Source organism: Delphinus delphis, chromosome 13 (genome assembly GCF_949987515.2).
Source record: "Delphinus delphis chromosome 13, mDelDel1.2, whole genome shotgun sequence".
NCBI classification, from domain to species: domain Eukaryota; kingdom Metazoa; phylum Chordata; class Mammalia; order Artiodactyla; family Delphinidae; genus Delphinus; species Delphinus delphis.
The window spans coordinates 7,945,724-7,963,576 of NC_082695.1; the positions used below are offsets into that span (position 1 = coordinate 7,945,724).

At 46.3% G+C, this 17,853-nt stretch overlaps 1 protein-coding gene across 4 annotated transcripts in view; it reads left to right on the top strand.

Moving 5' to 3' along the window:
- KDM2B (lysine demethylase 2B) overlaps nucleotides 1-17,853 on the top strand; it is a 120,747-nt gene that overhangs the window by 50,400 nt on the left and 52,494 nt on the right. For all 4 annotated transcript variants that reach the window (XM_060028001.1, XM_060028004.1, XM_060028003.1 and 1 more), the window contains 2 exons: nucleotides 175-301; nucleotides 2,415-2,896. In XM_060028001.1, the coding sequence (XP_059883984.1) occupies nucleotides 175-301; nucleotides 2,415-2,896 (609 nt within the window). The remainder of the gene's footprint in view (nucleotides 1-174; nucleotides 302-2,414; nucleotides 2,897-17,853) is intronic.

Consider the following 17,853-nt stretch of genomic DNA (forward strand, 5'->3'; position numbering starts at 1 on the left):
TCCCTCCAGCCCACCCCCCATTTTTCCTTCCCATCATTTGTGCTCTTGCTAAGATTATGAAAATAACTCCCACCCCCAGGAACTTTCCCCTCCCCCAACCCCAGTGCCGTTCTCTCCCTCCTTTCCCCTCTGCCGTCCAGAAACTGACCTGTGCACCTGGATCTTTGCTTTCAGGTGCAGCCCAAATTCCGTTACCCCTTCTACTATGAGATGTGCTGGTATGTCTTGGAGAGATACGTGTACTGTGTGACCCAGCGGTCCTACCTCACTCAGGAATACCAGAGAGAATCAATGCTTATTGGTGAGTGAGTCTTGCAGTCCGACTGCCTTGACGGCTCAGCTGGGGCAGGAATAATTCTTTTCAGTGGGGCTTTGGGAGTCCTGGGTTCTGGGAATTCTTTTGAGCCTGAGTGTCAGCAGATTCCTAGAGACCCTTGAGGAGGAGAGGGGAAGCCGTCCTTGTCAGTTTCCCACTTGGAATACAGAGTCCAAGAGAAGGAAATTGTGACCCCAACAGAGTCATCTTGGGGGCCCCCAGGTCTTGCTAGTTGACTATGCAGATGTGGGGTGGGGCCAGTCCTGGGCATGGTTGCTGAGACAGGCTCCCTACAGAGCAAAGAATCCTGGTTCTTTTTTTGAATCCCTCCCTGGACACCAGCTGATTCTTTTTTCTCCCTGTGTTGGGGGTTAGGTTTTTGTCTATATAGAAGCAGGCCTAAGAGATGCAGCCAGTCCCTCAAAACCCAGGCCAGCTATAAGCCAGAGGGAGGGGTGACCAGGGCTGGGGATGCAAGCTTGGCAGAGCAGTGGGTGGTTTTGACAGAGGCAGGGAGAGAGCGTTTATAAGCCACAGCTGCAACGCCCTGCCCTGCTGCCATTACTTAAAGGGACATCACCCCCCCAAAATGGCTCAGTCCTTGAGTCTTGACTCACAGGCACCCGCCCTAAAGTTACATCTAGCTGTGACAGCCCCGAAGAGCGATCTGTAGGAAGAACATGCTTCTTCCCCTCTGCCTCTGCGCTGTTAATGCCGAAGGGTTTTCCTGGATGCTAGAGTCACGGTGCCTCATTCACTGCATCTTTCTCATCATGGGATAGAAAAACGTGACTGGTCTGCCTCCGTTAGGGTCTGCACGATTTTTCCTGCAATCTCCAAGAGTTTTAGATTCTTTTTTTTTTTTTTCTCACTCTAAGCCTCTTCCTTCCTTCCCTTGACTCCCCTCCTGACTTTAGGGGTTTCAGGGCAGACATGTGATGGGGAAATGTTTCTCCTGGGGTCTTTACTGGGGAGTGCCTCCTGGAAATTCAGTTCTGTTGGCTGGGGGTGGGGTGGGGTGGGGGTGGTTCTCTTGTGAGTTTCATTCCTGTTAGATGATTCAGGCGTTGAAAAATACCAAAATCCTACAGCTGGCTCTTCTGAAGTTTCCAGCCGATAGGAGATGGGAAATGACTGTGAAGTAGTGTGACAACCTCTGTTGTTGCAGTAGCTACACGTTCCCGTGGGGACCAGAGGCTTGATTTTGTGGCAGTCCCCAGGACCAGGAAACTGAGGGTCACTTCTCTCATTTGGAAATTTAGGGCCATAGAAGAAAGTTCCCGATTTCATTCCAGGCTAGAGAGGAAATGTTGAGGCAATGCTTGGGTCATTGGTGCCCACTTTTTTCTTAAATTTTCTTGCCACTGTTTCCCCCTGCCTCTCCAGTCCATCTGCCAAAGAGAAGGGGGGACGTTTGGGAGACACCTCACTTTTTTTGAGTGCTAGTTGTGTGCCAGGAACTGTGCTCTGTGATGCCTTATTTAATCTTCACTACAAGCCTTCAGGGGAAGTATTCTTTGCCTATATTTTGAAACAGCATTCTTGGGATATAGTTTATATATCATACAATTCACCCATTTAATGTGTACCATTCAGTGGTTTTTAGTCTATTCCCAGGGTTGTGCAAACATCAGCACGGTTTTTAGAACGTTTTCATCGTCCCAGAAGGAACTCTGTACTCTTGAGCTACCACCTCCTCCTCTCACCCCACGCCCATGCCCTCAGCCCTAAGCAACCCCTCATCTATTTTCATTCTCTATAGATTTCCTCCTGTTCTGGACATTTCATATGAATGGAATCATACAATATGTGCTCTTTTTGCCTTATTTTTACACACTGAAAGGTACAATGCCAGGTGTGTTCAGAGAGGTGAGGCAACCTGTCAGGGTACACACGGCTGGGGAAAAGCAGAGCTCTGACTGACCCTAGCCTTTCTAGAGCCTGAGGGAGGCAGAGGCCATTAGAATTGTCAAAAGAGCTGATCTGCAGGGTAAAGGGGAGGGGTAGTGCGTGGGGGTCCCGGTTACTTCCAACAGGGAGTTTGGGGTGTTCATCTCAGTCTTTCTTGTGACATTCTCCCCCCCTTCCCACCCTGTAGATGCCCCAAGAAAGCCCAGCATAGACGGCTTCTCATCTGATTCCTGGCTGGAGATGGAGGAGGAGTCCTGTGAGCAGCAGCCCCAGGAGGAGGAGAAGGAGGGGGAGGGGGAGGAAGAGGAGGAGGGTGCAGATAAGACGCCCAAAGCTCCCACCGATGGCCCTGCCTCGCCCAGCAGCACCCCCTCCGAGGACCCGGAGGCCCCCGGGAAGAAGCCCAAAGCCCCTGCCATGCGGTTCCTCAAAAGGACTTTGTCGAATGAGTCAGAAGACAGCGTGAAGTCCACCACGGTGCCCATAGACTACCCCAAGACGCCCACCGGCTCTCCCGCCACCGAGGTCTCTGCCAAATGGACCCACCTCACCGAGTTTGAACTGAAGGGCCTGAAAGCTCTGGTGGAGAAACTTGAATCCCTCCCGGAGAACAAGAAGTGTGTTCCTGAGGGCATCGAGGACCCCCAGGCACTCCTGGAGGGTGTGAAGGTGGGCAGGGGGTCACCTCGGGCTGGGCAGCTGAGGAGGGCCGGGCAGGTTCCTGAGGGCAGCTCAGCTCCGGGGGGCTTGGTGCAGACTGTCCTGGGGGTACGTCCATGTGCGGAGAGGGGCCTTTGGTCTAAGCAAGCCCATCTAGGGTGTCCCAGCAGAGGCCACTGTTGAGACTTGCAGGGGGATCTCATGGTGGAAGCTGGCTCTGCAGTTGACAACGAACTTTCTCTCAGGACTTGTTGAAAATCTGAGGCTTCAAGGGAAGTAGGCGTTACTGCCGACAGTGCACCGGTGGTGCTGTTGTTGGGCCTGGGGACAGACTCCTCCATCCTGGTCAGGAAGACTTGCTGCTCTGGGCTGGCTTCCCCCGGAGCATGCTTCTGTTTCATGTGAGCAGGTTGTACATCCTGATCGTCTTGTAGGTAGCCAGTTAAGAGCCACCTGGCCACCCAGGATTCAGAGGTCTCCAAGTAGAGCCTAATTATTGAGCAAACTCATTGAGCACCAGCTGTGTTGGCCATGGGGGAACGGGAAGCAGGCAGATAAAGAAATCAGGAGGGAATTCCTTGGTGGTCCAGTGGTTAGGAATTGGTGCTTTCACTGCTGTGGCCCGGGTTCAATTCCTGGTTGAGAACTAAGATCCTGCAAGCCGTGCAGTGTGGCCAAAAACAAACAAACAAAAAAGAAATTAGGAGACAGGGAATTGAGTGCCACAGTGTGTACCCAGGGCATGGGAGTGGTGTGAGGGGACACTTATTGGCCACACCAGGGGCCAGGGCTCTGGGACAGTTATGCAGTGAGGATTTGAGTTGGGCCTTAGAGACTGCGTAGGAGTCCTCCAGATGGGGAAGGATGTTCTAGGCAGAGTGCAAATGTGCAATGTATTTAAGAAACAGAAAATACATTGGGAGGCCTTGTCTTGTGGTAATCATAACATTTGTTGAAAGCTTAGCACCTGCCAGGTACCAGTGCTAGGGAAGTGGTAGGTACCCATATCATCTGCACTTAACCAATGATGAAGTAGACTTAGGGAGGTTAAGGGACATGCCTGAGGTGACAGAGCAGGTAGATAGTAGGGCTGGGATGAAGCCTCCAGAGTGCCTGTGTGGATATCACTACTTGAAACTAACTGTCTCCTGTCTCAGCATTGGTAAGGCTTTTTGATGTGAGGCCTCAGAGACATTTGGGCTTCCTTCTCCAATGTCTGATTCTCAAGACATTGGAATCCAGCTGCCTGTTGTGGTTGGAAACTGAATTTGTCTCTTCTTTAATGGCTGCAGACTCAACCGAGGACTTAATTAGTTCATTTGTATATTTGTTTGTTTAGAAAACATTATGTCAGGCCCTGGAATCTAGAAATATTAAGACTGTTCTGCTGCCCTTGAGGTGTTCAGTGATCAGACACTGAACTCTTGGGGTCTAGTGGAGGGGAGACCTGGGGCCCAATCAGGTAGCTTAACAGGTACCACCAGCAGAGGGAACTGGTGTACAGGATCTTTAATCCAGGTTATGTCTTACTTTATATAGCAGGTGTACCCACTATAGGTACCACAAAATTAAAATCTTATAATCTGGGAAATTGCCAGGTACAAGAACAATGTCCCGACAAAACAAATCTTTACTTTCAAATAGGTCTTTTTCATTGACTGTTTTGGAGGTTGCTGACCTCTCTTGAGAGTTTTGTGAAAATACGCTTATACACACAAAATTTTGTGTGCAATATCAGGGGGTCTTGGACTCCTGAGCCTATTCCTGGACCTCAGAATAAGAACCTCTAATCTTGTGGAATGGAGTTTTTGGGTTTCCTAAAGGAAATATTGGGTTTCCTAAAGGAAACCTTAGACTTCTGTCATGTGGCTACTTTTTTCTTCCAAGATCCTATAAAGTGAAAGCAAGCTATTTTCATCAATAATAAAATCACTAATAGCATTAAGTTTCCAAAATGTTGTAAATGAGTTAAAAAAAAACTTTCATCTGAAGAGGAAATGTTGTTCTGTGCTTGTGAAGAGCCTTTTTTACTTTGTTATGTTTATGTGCAGTGTTCCTGGTTGGTCAGATTTCTTTCTAGGGATAGGACTCAGACCCTTGTATCCCTCACCTGTACCCACCTGATCGACCTCTGAGACTGGATTCAGCCTAGGCCCCGTGATGGTGTGAAGGAGGCCTAGGGTAGGGGCTTAGACAAATTTCAAGGATCCCAGTCTGCATCCTCCCCAACCGCCACCATGGGGTTCAGTGGCAGCTCATGATAATATGTGGTAATGAATCTCAATTACTGTCTGTTGTTGTAGATCTTTTTCATATATAAACTCATTTAAACCTCCTAGCAATCCTCTGTGGTACTTTTGTTACCCCCATTTTACAGATGAGAAAATTGAGGTACAGATAGGTTAAGTAACTTGCCCAAGGCCACACATACTGGTCGATGGGGGAGTCCATGCGCTCACACACTAGACTGCTTTTTTGGCCGCTATAGAGAAAGTGATTTTCTCTCTTCTCAGAGGTGACTCTGAATTTAGGGGGAAGGTAATAAGGTGACTGTTTGGACTTCCTTTACAGAACAAGCAACAGATCTGTTTGGTCCTGGGACTAAAGTTGTAAATTGGCAGTCCCAGGGCCAAATCCAGCCTCTAGGCATTGCATTTGGCCTGTATAGTATTGAACATATTTTTGTAATTACTTGCTAACATTAAAAAATCAGGAGAATAAATTAAAGAAAAGTCAAGAAAGTTATATAAAATATCCTGGCTATCCTGGCTCATGTTCCTGACTGGCTACAAGCAGCAGGAAGTGAGTAGCAGGTGATCTCATACACCCCAGTCCCCACCACTCCCTATTGTCTCCCTAATGTCTACTTACCGTTTGGCTTACACATCTCTTTTTAGTATAATCTAACCATTTAGCTTACTTATTGAACTTACCTGTCTCCAGAGATATCTATGATCTTGAGCCTTGTCTGAGGAGGGCCTTTTTCAGGCTAAAGAGCTTGTAAGCTGGGTGGACAGGTCTCCTTAGAGCCCCATGAAAATTGGAGCCTCTGCTAGCACCTCTGAGTGCTGTGTGGCCTGTATGGGGGAAGTGGACAACTCGTCTTTTCCAGAGTAGGTAGATAGAGCTACTTCCTTGCTCCCTGGCCAGGCCATTAGCCCCAGTCCCTCCCAGTCCCTGGAGACCCAGAGGAGATTTTGAACCCAAGACTGGCCTCTAGAGTGAGTGTTGTCCCAGAAGGCGAGCAGCTTCCTCCTGGCTGCACGCTTAGGTCCCTTCGTTCACTCTTCTCAGATGTTGGGGTTTCTTTTACACTGGCTGAGAACTAAAAGTCAGCTCAGGAATGTGGGTCCAAGACAGAATTCTTAGCCGATGCCCACTGCCTCCACTACCGTTGAGTGATTTGTGTTTCTCACCAGTGGTGGTTCACCCTTGACGGTTGATCAGTTATGATCTTTGGCTTGTGTTGCAAAAAGATGATGTCTTTTTTCCTTCTCTCTCTTTCTCTGGGACCTGAGAGATTGCTGCTAATGGTGGCTCACGGTAACCAGAGCCCCTGGGATTAGAGACAGTCCCCAAAGTAAGTCAGTCTCCAGATGGCTAGGTTTTAGGTTTCATCAGAAACCTATTTTTTCCTTTCATTTGTAATGTATGGTTTTGGTTTTTTAAAAAAAATTATTTATTTATTTTTGGTTGCGTTGTGTCTTCATTGCTACGTGGGCTGTCTCTAGTTTTGGTGAGCGGAGGCTACTCTTCGTTGTGGTGCGCGGGCGTCTCATTGTGGAGGCTTCTCTTTGTTGCAGAGCACGGGCTCTAGGCATGCGGGCTCAGTAGTTGTGGCTCGCGGGCTCTAGAACGCAGGCTCAGTAGTCGTGGTGCACGGGCTTAGTTGCTCTGCAGCATGTGGGGTCTTCCCGGACCAGGGCTCGAACCTGTGTCCCCTGCATTGTCAGGCGGATTCTTTTGTTTTGTTTTGCGGTACGCGGGCCTCTCACTGCTGTGGCCTCTCCCGTTGCGGAGCACAGGCTCCGGACGCAGAGGCTCAGCGGCCGTGGCTCACGGGCCCAGCCGCTCCGCGGCATGTGCCCAGGGGACCGGGGCATGAACCCATGTCTCCTGCCTCGGCAAGCGGACTCTCAACCACTGCGCCACCAGGGAAGCCCCTGTCAGGCGGATTCTTAACCACTGTACCACCAGGGAAATCCCTATGTTTTTTAATTGCGGTAAATTATATACAACATTTATCGTATTCATTAGTTAATTAATTATAATTACCAGATCACCAGTTTAGAATCTTGAAGGAAGAAACATTTACCATTTTAACCATTTTAAAGTGTACAGTTTAGTGGTATTAAGTACATTCACAATACTGTGCAACCACCACCTCTATCTAGTTCAGAACTTTTTCATCACCTGAGGCAGAACCTTGTACCCATCAGCAGTCTCCATTTCCCCCTCCCCCACAGTCTGCTTTCTGTCTTTATGGATTTACTGATTCTGGATATTTCATCTATTTAAGAGTTTTAAGTGTAGGGAGTTACCTGGTGGTCCAGTAGTTAGGATTCAGGGCTTTCACTGCTGTGGCCTGCGTTCAGTCCCTGTTGGGGAACTGAGATCCTGCAAGCTGCGTGATGTGGCCAAAAGAAAAAAAAAGAGTTTTAAGTGCAATGTTGTTAAATGATCAGTGTAAAAAAAAAAATAAATAAATAAACATTATAGGCTAGAGGATAGAAAATGTCCCCTTCCTCAATTCTCACATCCTGGAAAATAACCTTTGTTAATCACTTACTGAATGTACTTCTGGAGCTTTCCCCTCACTCCCATGTACACAAACATATATAAATTTGTTTTTAATTAGTTCATACTTGCTTTTGTCCCTTAAAGCTTGCTTTTTTGTGTCTGTTTCTATAGGTCTAGTTTACTCTTTTTTGTGGGCAGGACTTTTGAAAGTTGAGTTTTTCCTTGCAGCCATGCTAATGAGAATACCTCAGTGACCCTATGGTTTAAGCAAGACCAAGTGAGCTCAGTCGGACCTTGAAAACTTGACTGGGAGTGGGGGGGGTCTTGATTTAGATTCAAGTCAAAATGACCATCTACTTTTTTGCTTTTTGACAGGAAAGGAGATGCCAGCATCCTGTAAAAATCTAAGAAAGCCATTTCCTTCCCCATCTTTGTGAAACCCTTTGGGATTTGGCATTAAGGTGCCTTAAGTGACTCCCTTCTTTTAAGACAATTATTCTGTGGAGAGTGCAGGATACTGGCTTGTGCGTAATGGCAAAAACAAGAAATCAGGACACGAGAGATGCTTGAATTCAATTTCAGTTTCTGTTCTTAGCTATTTGCTGTGTGGCCTTGGGCAAGTCATACCACCTTTCTGTTTACCTGTATGTAAATCTAAGATATTAGACTAAACGTGCTTTGTCCTTTCAGGGATCAGATTCTGTTGGTTCCTTGGCCATTCTTAAGTGTATAACTGATTGAAATCTGAGTATTCTCACTGTAAAATGGGGATAATAACAGGGACCTAGGTCACTGAATTATTTTGTGGGACAATGAGGTAATGAACACTTAGCTCTCCTAGTAAGTCCTTGGAGAAAAATTAGGTATGCTTAGGTAATGGGCAAAGGAGAGTCAGACTGGCTTTGACCAGCTCCCCACCCTTCCCATGCTCTTTCACCACCTTTCAGCTTCCCGCATCCCTGTTTTAGGTTAGCGATTACCGTCTGTATTAGTTTCCTAAAGCTGCTGTAACAAAGTACCACAAACTGGCTTAAAACAACAGAAGTTTATTGTCTCACAGTTCTGGAAGTCGGAAGTCTGAAATCAAGGCAATGCTCACTCTGAAGGCTCTGGGGGAGGATCTTTCCTTGTCTCTTCCAGTTTTTCTTGGTTGCTGGCAATCCTTGGAGCTCCTTGGCTTGTAGCTACAACCCTCCAGTCTCTGCCACAGTCTTTACATTGGCACTCTGTGTTGTCTGTGTGTTTCTGTGTGTCTTCTCTTCTCATAAGGATAATGTCTGGATTAGGGCCCACTCTAATCCAGTATGACCCATTTCCCAATAAGGTCACATTATGAGGTTTTAGATGCACTTGAATTTTGAGGGGCTTACTATTCAGTTCATTTTTTTCCCCTTTTATCTCTTGGATTGGCAATCATTAATCGGTGGACAAAGTAATTCCTAGTGAGATGGGAGTTACCCTGCATGCTGTCCCTCCTAGAGGAGTCTATACTTTCAGCTAGAACTCCAGAGAGCTGAGGCTCCTGATGGGAGGGTAGGAGGGCATGAGGCCATTTCTCTAATCATTTGTACATGACTTGAAAATAACCAGATGCATTACAAGGTTGTGAAGGCTTGGGCCTAAGTGCGCAGTGACCACCGAGATAGGAAGTGGGAGGGTCTTTGTCAGATATACATTTGCAAGGTGATTCTGCAGCTGTCCTTGTTAATTAAGATAATGCCAGGCTCTCTTTCCTATCATTCCATGCTCTTCTGGCTGCCAGAGTGTCAGCCAGGGGTGGAAATGCCAGCTCACTATAGACAGCCACCTTTCTTATTGCATGGAATTATGGGGCCTCACAGAATTATGGGACTGATGGAATTGTGAGGCCACATGGAATTGTGGGCCTGCATGGAATTATGGGGCTGCATGGAATTATGGGACTGCATAGAATTATGGGGCCACATAGGATTGTGGGTCTACATGGAATTATGGGGCTGTATGGAATTATGGGACTGCATAGAACTATGAGCCACATAGAATTGTGGGGCAGAATGGAATTAGGGGGCTGGAAGAGACAGTGAGGGACCACTGCTTTCAGATGTTACTTAAAAAAAAACACAAAACCCACTAAAAAAGAGATCAATTGTATTGTTCTTTCATTAAAACCCAAATAGGAAAGAAAATAATGCTAAATTAAGAGTACATCACCCAAACAAGTGTTATCTTTTAAGACTAAAGGTTGTGGAGCCAGGCTGACTCCCCTGTACCATCCATTAACCAGCTGACTGCTCTGGGGGAATGCAGTAAAATGGGGATAGTAAGAATCATGCCTCATCGAATTAGTGAGGGGACGTGGATAAAGAAAGAAAGCCTTAGCACAGGGCCTTTAAGTGCTCAGTGAGCTAGAGCTGATATTATTTCAGACACCGTGGAGTGAGAACAGGCCCATTTAGGGTCAAGTGTGAGAGTCTGTGAAACCCATGACTGTGAAAGGAAGGTGTGTACAGCTTTTCTCCCTTGGGATCATCAGGTCTGGACCCCAGAACACACCTGCTTATCTAAGTTGCCCTTTCTGGGTCTTGCTCTTTTGCAAAACAGTGAGGCGTAGAGCCCAGACCTCCAGCACTGTCAGCTTTTTAAAAATCTTCACACCCCTCCTGCTTCAGAGGAGCCAAAAGGCGGGAAGCCAGTGGGAGGGCTGCAGCCTGGCTTTCTCACACCCTGAGGATGACCCAGAGCATAGAAAACAGGGAGCAACCAGATTCAGCCTGGCCAGGGGGGTCAGGCCTCCAGAATTCACCAAGGCTCTTCTACTGGGGGCTGCATGTAATATTGAGCCCTGTGTTTGGTATTTTTGCTGGGCTGTGAGTGGATAGAGGGTTGATACAGGGGTGAATCCTGTCACCTAAGGAGCCAAACAAGGTACGTGTTATTCTGAGTCTGCTGCTGGTACCACCTCAGGAGAACGAAGGAGAGCAGTGAGGGGCCAGAGATCTGAGTTCTAGACACCTGTGCAAACTCTAGACTTGAAAAGTGGGTGGGTTGATCCATGCCACTTGGGGTTCCTTTTAGCCTAAAACTGACTTCTGGGTCCCTGAATCACATTTTTATCCCCACTAGTTATATAGCTAAATCAGCTTTTAAACTGCCCTTCAAAATTAAATAAACTTAAAATTTTTTCCCTATGCTTAGAACTTGTTAAATGGATGAATTCTGCAAACAGAGGATGGGGACTGTGTATCCCAACAGGAAATATGGCATAAGCCAAAAGGGATCGGCTGACATTTGTTGAGCATTTTCCACATGCCAAACACCTTCCATGTATTATGTTGCTGGCAAGGTGGGGACTGTTATTATTCCATTTCTTAGATGGGAAACTGAGACTCAGAGAGATGTGACTCGCCCAAATCATGTAGCTAATAAGCTTTTTTTTTTAAAAAAATTTTTTATTTATTTTATTATTTCTTTTGGCTGCACCAGGTCTTAGTTGTGGCATGCGGGATCTTTAGTTGCAGCTTGCGAACCCTTAGTTGCAGCATGCATGCGAGATCTAGTTCCCTGACCAGGGATCGAACCCAGGCCCCCTGCATTGGGAGTGCGGAGTCTTACCCACTGGCCCACCTGGGGAATCCCGTTAATAAGCTTTTGATCATGATGCACTATGGCAAGTGTGGTCTGTTAGTTTCCCGTGACTGCCATAACAAATGACCACAAACTTGGTGGACTGAAACAACAGAAATTTATTCTCTAACAGTTCCAGAGGCCAGAAGTCAGAAGTCAAGGTGTTGGCAGGGCTGTCATCCCTTGGAAGGCTCTGGGGAGGATCCTCCCTTGTTCTTCCAGCTGCTGGGGGTTCCTGGTGTTCCTTAGCTTGTGGCTGTGTCACTCCAGTCTCTGCCTCTGTCTTCCCATGGCCTTCTTCCTTATGTCTGTTTGAATCTCCCTCTCCGTTCTCTTATAAAGACACCAGTCGTTGGATTTAGGGTGGACCCTAAATCCAGGATTATTTCATCTCGAGATTCTTAACTAATTATATCTGCAAAGCCTTTTTTCCCCCCCGGAGTAAGGTCACATTCACAGGTACCAGGGATTAGGACTTGAACATAGCTTTTTTTTTTTTTAATCTTTTTTTTTTTTTTCTTGGCCACACCATGAGGCTTGTGGGTTCTTAGTTCCCCGACCAGGGGTTGAACCCGCAGTGAAAGCATGGAGTCCTAACCACTGGACTGCCAGGGAATTCCCTGAACATAGCTTTTTGCGAGACACAGTTCAGCCCAGTACAGATGGGTTTTTACAGGCAGGCACAAGATGGTTGGGCTGGAGTGGAGGCAGGGATCTTGGGAGACCTAAGGTGCATTGATGCCTGGTTGCAGGGGTCCTTACCTCTGGCCAGGAGGGACCCCTGAGACTGCTGGGTTCCCTACAACAGCAGCGCGAGCTGCTCTATGCCATGTTACTCTCCCTCTACTGGCCTGTGGTTGGTGATTCTTTCCTGATACCTGCTTCTGCTTTATTGTCACAGTGTTGGTATTTTTAGTCACAGTTATAGATGGAGTTTCTAATTATTAATGCCCCATTCTGGGGAGCAGTGGGGCCTGAATCCAGTGTTAACTGATAAAGCTCTTTGAGAGAAGTTGGCATAAGGAGGAGCAGAGGCCCAGCACATCCATTGTCTGTGGTTATCTTGTTAAGTCAAAAGCAGGGCAGTTTGCATCAGAAAGGGCCTGGTGGCCCCAGTCTTTCTCTTATAGAAAGCCTGCCCTATTCATTCCTACTCAGAAGGGTTGTATGGTATAACCCAGAGTGCTGGGCTGTTACAGGCACCCAGGCTTCCTAGTCTCTGCTTCCAAGAGCCCCAGGGAGTGTATAAATGCTAGCAGAGCCCAGGGAAGACAGTGACAAGATTCCCTCCCTTCAGCACAATTTATTTCTCAGAGAGAAAATCTCCAATTAGAATAATCTCCTCTTCCTGCAGCCTGTCACATACAGAAGAAAAATACTTCCCTGTGGGCCAGAGGCCAGAGTGCCCCCTGGTGGCCACTGACAGCCACACATGGAGAGGAACTCTGCTTCCTTCAGGAAGTGTGTGTATGAGCTCCGAGACTCAAGGATACTTGGCGAGGTCTCTTTATTAATTTTAATTATTATTTATCATTATGTATTAATTATTAATAATACTTATGCCTTCAGTAATAGTTTTTTAAGGGTTTTTTAAAAATTTAATTAATTTATTTTGGCTGTGTTGGGTCTTCGTTGCTGCGCACGGGTTTTTTATTGCGGTGGCTTCTCTTGTTGTGGGGCACAGGCTCTAGGCACGCGGGCTTCAGTAGTTGTGGTGCACGGGCTTAGTTGCTCCGCGGCATGTGGGATCTTCCCAGACCAGGGCTTGAACTCGTGTCCCCTGCATTGGCAGGCGGATTCTTAACCACTGCACCACCAGGGAAGTCCCCAGTAATAGCTTTTTTAACCAGCCATTCCTCTAAAGAGGCCTTACTTCAATGCTTGTGAGTTACTGACACCAACTCTGATACTGAAATGACAGGAAATCTTGAGACAATTCAGAAGGAAACTCAAAGCAAACCAAGGCAAGTGGGCATTATTTTCAGTCACATGCAGAGCAGTGTTTGTAAACTGGTCACCCATGGCCCAGGCCAGCCCACAGATATATGTGGCTCACAGTGTTTTTTTTTGAAATTTTCAGTCAGTTGCCAACATTTGAAATTGGAGAGATTTTGTTTTATTTTATTTTTAAGATTTTTTTTTTTGATGTGGACCATTTTTAAAGTCTTTATTGAATTTGTTACAATATTGCTTCTGGTTTTTTTTTATGTTTTGGTGTTTTGGCTGCGTGGCATGTGGGATCTTAGCTCCCCGACCAGGGATCGAACTTGCACTTCCTGCATTGGAAGGTGAAGTCTTAACCACTGGACCACCAGGGAAGTCCTGAAATTGGAGAGATTTTAAATAAAACTCTGTATCTTTGATTTCTTCTGAAAAACCAGAGATCTGGTAGGGTTCATTTCCACAGGAGATTAATAAGTTGAAATTGAGAAGCATTTGCCGTCTTTAAACTGGGCACGTGGTCTCTAGTTTGCCATACGCTGCACTACTGTCTATCACTCTAAGAGTCCATTTATATTTTCCTGCTTGGTTCCTGGAGGCATTTGAGTTTGTTACCCCCCAGCATAGAGTTTGAGATTGGGATAAGGGGGCAGAAAATCCTGTGGAAGTCCTCTGCCCCCCAACCATAGGGTAAGATATATGTATATAGCTTTGGCTAGACATGGAGCATCTTCCTGAAAAGCTTTTTTCTTAATGATTGGTGTGTGTCGGGGGCAGGAAACATTATTTTTAGAAGAAAACAAACCCTGATGTATTGTGGAGGAGGGTGTGAAATTCATATGGGTTATTAAGAACTATGAAATGTCAACAAAATTTCATTCCTGTGCAGGCCCACTTTGGTCACACGAGCCTCTTCTGTGATGGGGGGGATGTTTCAGAAAGGCTTTATAAAGGTGTTAGTGGCTGAATGGTGTTAGTTAGTCCCTCTGTCTGTTTTGCAAGGAATAGGTGGGGATGATTCACTTCTGTATTTGTGAGTCGAATGGTAAATATGAGCCCAGATTGTCTCTTGGGTGTCTTTTTTTTTTTTTTAAATTATTTATTTATCATTTTTGGCTGCATCGGGTCTTAGTTTCGGCAAGTGGGCTCTTTGTTGTGGCGCGGGCTCTTCGTTGCAGCACACGGGCTTCTCTCTAGTTGTGACGCGCGGATTCCAGAGCACATGGGCTCTGTAGTTGGGCACGCAGGCTCTCTAGTAGAGGCACGCAGGCTTAGTCGCCACGCAGCATGTGAGATCTTAGTTCCCTGACCAGGGAGCGAACCTGCGTCCCCTGCACTGGAAGCCAGATTCTTTTTTTTTTTTTTTTAAATAAATTTATTTTATTTATTTATTTTTGGTTGTGTTGGGTCTTCGCTGGGCGTGGGGGCTTTCTCTAGTTGCAGCGAACGGGGGCTACTCTTTGATGCGGTGCACGAGCTTCTCATTGCGGTGGCTTCTCGTTGCAGAGCACGGGCTCTAGGCACTCGGGCTTCAGTACTTGTGGCACACGGGCTCAGTAGTTGTGGCACGCGGGCTCTAGAGCGCAGGCTCAGTAGTTGTGGTGCGTGGGCTTAGTTGCTCCATGGCATGTGGGATCTTCCTGGACCAGGGCTCGGACCGTGTCCCCTGCACTGGCAGGCGGATTCTTAACCACTGTGCCACCAGGGAAGCCCAAGGAAGGCGAATTCTTTACCACTGGACCACCTGGGAAGTCTCCTAGGTATCTTTTTAATAGTGGGGTAGGGATCAGTTGGAGACATTGCTGACATGGTTTCCTGAGGCTTTATCACTCAGTGTTACTGGTTAGGTTCGTTGTCAGATGGACCAGGTCAATGCCAGTTTTCACCCACCTCTCAGCTGTGTGACCTTGGACTATATCACTGAACCTCTCTGAATTTTACTTTCTGCTTTTGTGAAATGGGGAGAATCAGCCCTACCCCACAGATAGGATTATTTTAATGTCTAGAGCAAGCACTCAACAAATGTTCCTAAGAATGGTCATAAAATCACATCCAGCTTCATAGCCTACAATCAAGGTGTAGATGTCACTGTTCTACTCCCAGGACACACAATAGGAAGCTGTGGCTTACCCGAGGTGACGCCGGTTGTAAGTTGTAGAACCTGAACCAGATCTTCTGAGTCTAGAACTAGTGTTGTCCCAGGCAAAACAGCAGAAGTTTAACTAGTGAGATAGTATGTCCCCAATCTGTACTTTCTGGAACCTCTGAATCCATTCCTTAGGGAGGGACTGCCTTGCCCCACTCCTTTCTCCCCTTTTTAAAAATTGTGGTAAGATATACATAACATAACATTTATCATTTTAACCACCTTTAAGTGTTCAGTTCAGTGTCATTAAGTACATTTACATTGTTGTAGAACCATCACCATCCATCTCCAGAACTTTTTCATCTTCCCAAACTAAAACTCTGTATTCAGAAAAAAAATAAAATAAAAAAGTAAAAACACAAACAAGAAAAGCCCCTCTATATCCATTAAATAATAACTCCCCATTTCTCCCCTCCTCCAGCCCAGCAGGCACCCTTCTACTTTCCGCTTGTATGAATATACTGCTTTAGGGACCTCATATAAGTGGAATCATATGGTACTTGTCCTTTTGTGTCAGGCTTATTTCACTGAGCGTAATGTCCTCTAGGTTTATCCACGTTATAGCATGTGACAGAATTTCCTTCCTTTTTCAGGCTAAATAATATTCCATGGTATGTATATTATACATATTATTTATCCATTCATCCATCGGTGGACACTTGAGTTGTTTCTATCGTTTGGCTGGTTTTTGTTTTTCTTTTAATATTTTTTTGATGTGGACCATTTTTAACGTCTTTATTGAACTTGTTACATTATTGCTTCTGTTTTATGTTTTGGTCTTTTGGCCATGAGGCATGTGGGATCTTAGCTCCTTGACCAGGGATCGAACCCACACCCCCTGCACTGGAAGGTGAAGTCTTAACCGCTGGACCACCAGGGAAGTGCCCTGTTTTGCTGCTGTGAACTGTGTTGATATGAACATGGCTCCCTTCCCTTTTTCAGGGCCGAATGATGCAGTCGTTAAAGAGTCTTCACCCCTTACTGGCTGAGTGGTCTTGGACAATTCCCTTCATCCCTTAAGCCCTGCTTTTCTCATCTGCACTGTGGAAATGATGATAGTTCATCCCACAGGGTGGTCAGGAGGATTGGGTGAGAGCGTAGATATGAAACATTTAGTACGGTACCGGCCACAAAGCAAGCACTCAGTACTTCTTACTCTCATACGTTCATTCAACAGAACATGTGCCTGCTCTCCTCTTGACGTTGACAGTTACCCCTCACCTGGCTAGTCTCACCTACCCCAAGTGTTGACCAGGTGGGTAGAAGGCCGTGGGAATGACCCACTCAAGTGCAAGTTGTGAGAGGTACAATGTCCGCAGTGCATGTGAAAACCATAATGAAAGAACAAAGCTGATAAAAAGTTGGTTTGATTTTGTCATCATCAGGAACTGGCAATTCTAAACAATGTCAGTGATGAAATACTTCTTCCTCCAGGCACGATCCAGGGAGCGATCGTTGCCAATGCTCCCAGCCTTTGGTTGCCTCATACACTCCATGTGAATTCCACACCTGAGTTGCATTTTGTCTGTATACTTGTTTCCTTTCTGTTGTATTTCTTTTTTTTTTTTGCGGTACGCGGACCTCTCACTGTTGTGGCCTCTCTCATTGCGGAGCATAGGCTCTGGACGCGCAGGCTCAGTGGCCATGGCTCATGGGCCCAACCGCTCCATGGCACGTGGGAGCTTCCCGGACCGGGGCACGAACCCGCGTCCCCTGCATCAGCAGGCGGACTCTCAACCACTGCGCCACCAGGGAAGCCCTGTATTTCTTTTAAAATATGCTGCATAGGTGTTAGAAAAATTGGCAACCTAACAATCCTGTTTTCCTTTATTGTAGCTGTTTCTACTGTCTGATAGGCATTTTAAAAATTATTTTTTATTAATAGACTTTATGTTTTAAAACAGTTTTATATTTTCAGAAAAATTCTGCAGATAGTACAGAGTTTCCACATAACCCCCACACTCAGTTTCCCCTGTTATTAACATCCTATGATAACAGCGTGCATTTATTACCTTTTTAATATATATATATAAATTTATTTATTTATTTATTTTTCGCTGCGTTGGGTCTTCGTTACTCTGCACGGGCTTTATCTAGTTGTGGTGAGTGGGGGCTACTCTTCGTTGTGGTGTGCGGGCTTCTCATTGCGGTGGCTTCTCTTACTGCGGAGCACGGGCTCTAGAGTGCAAGCTTCAGTAGTTGTGGCACTTGAGCTCAGTAGTTGTGGCTCACGGGCTTAGTTGCTCTGCGGCATGTGGGATCTTCCCAGACCAGGGCTCGAACCCGTGTTCCCTGCATTGGCAGGCGGATTCGTAACCACTGCACCATCAGGGAAGGCCCTGCGTTTGTTACTTCTAATGAACCAATACTGATACATTATTGTTAACTAAAGGCTATCGTTTATTCACATTTCCTCAATTTTTACCTAATGTCCTTTCTTCCTCCTTTTGTCTGCGATAGTTTCTCAGAGTTTGCTTGTTTTTGTCTCCCTGGACAGATTTAAGATGTACGGGTTAGGCATTTTGTAGAGTCCGTC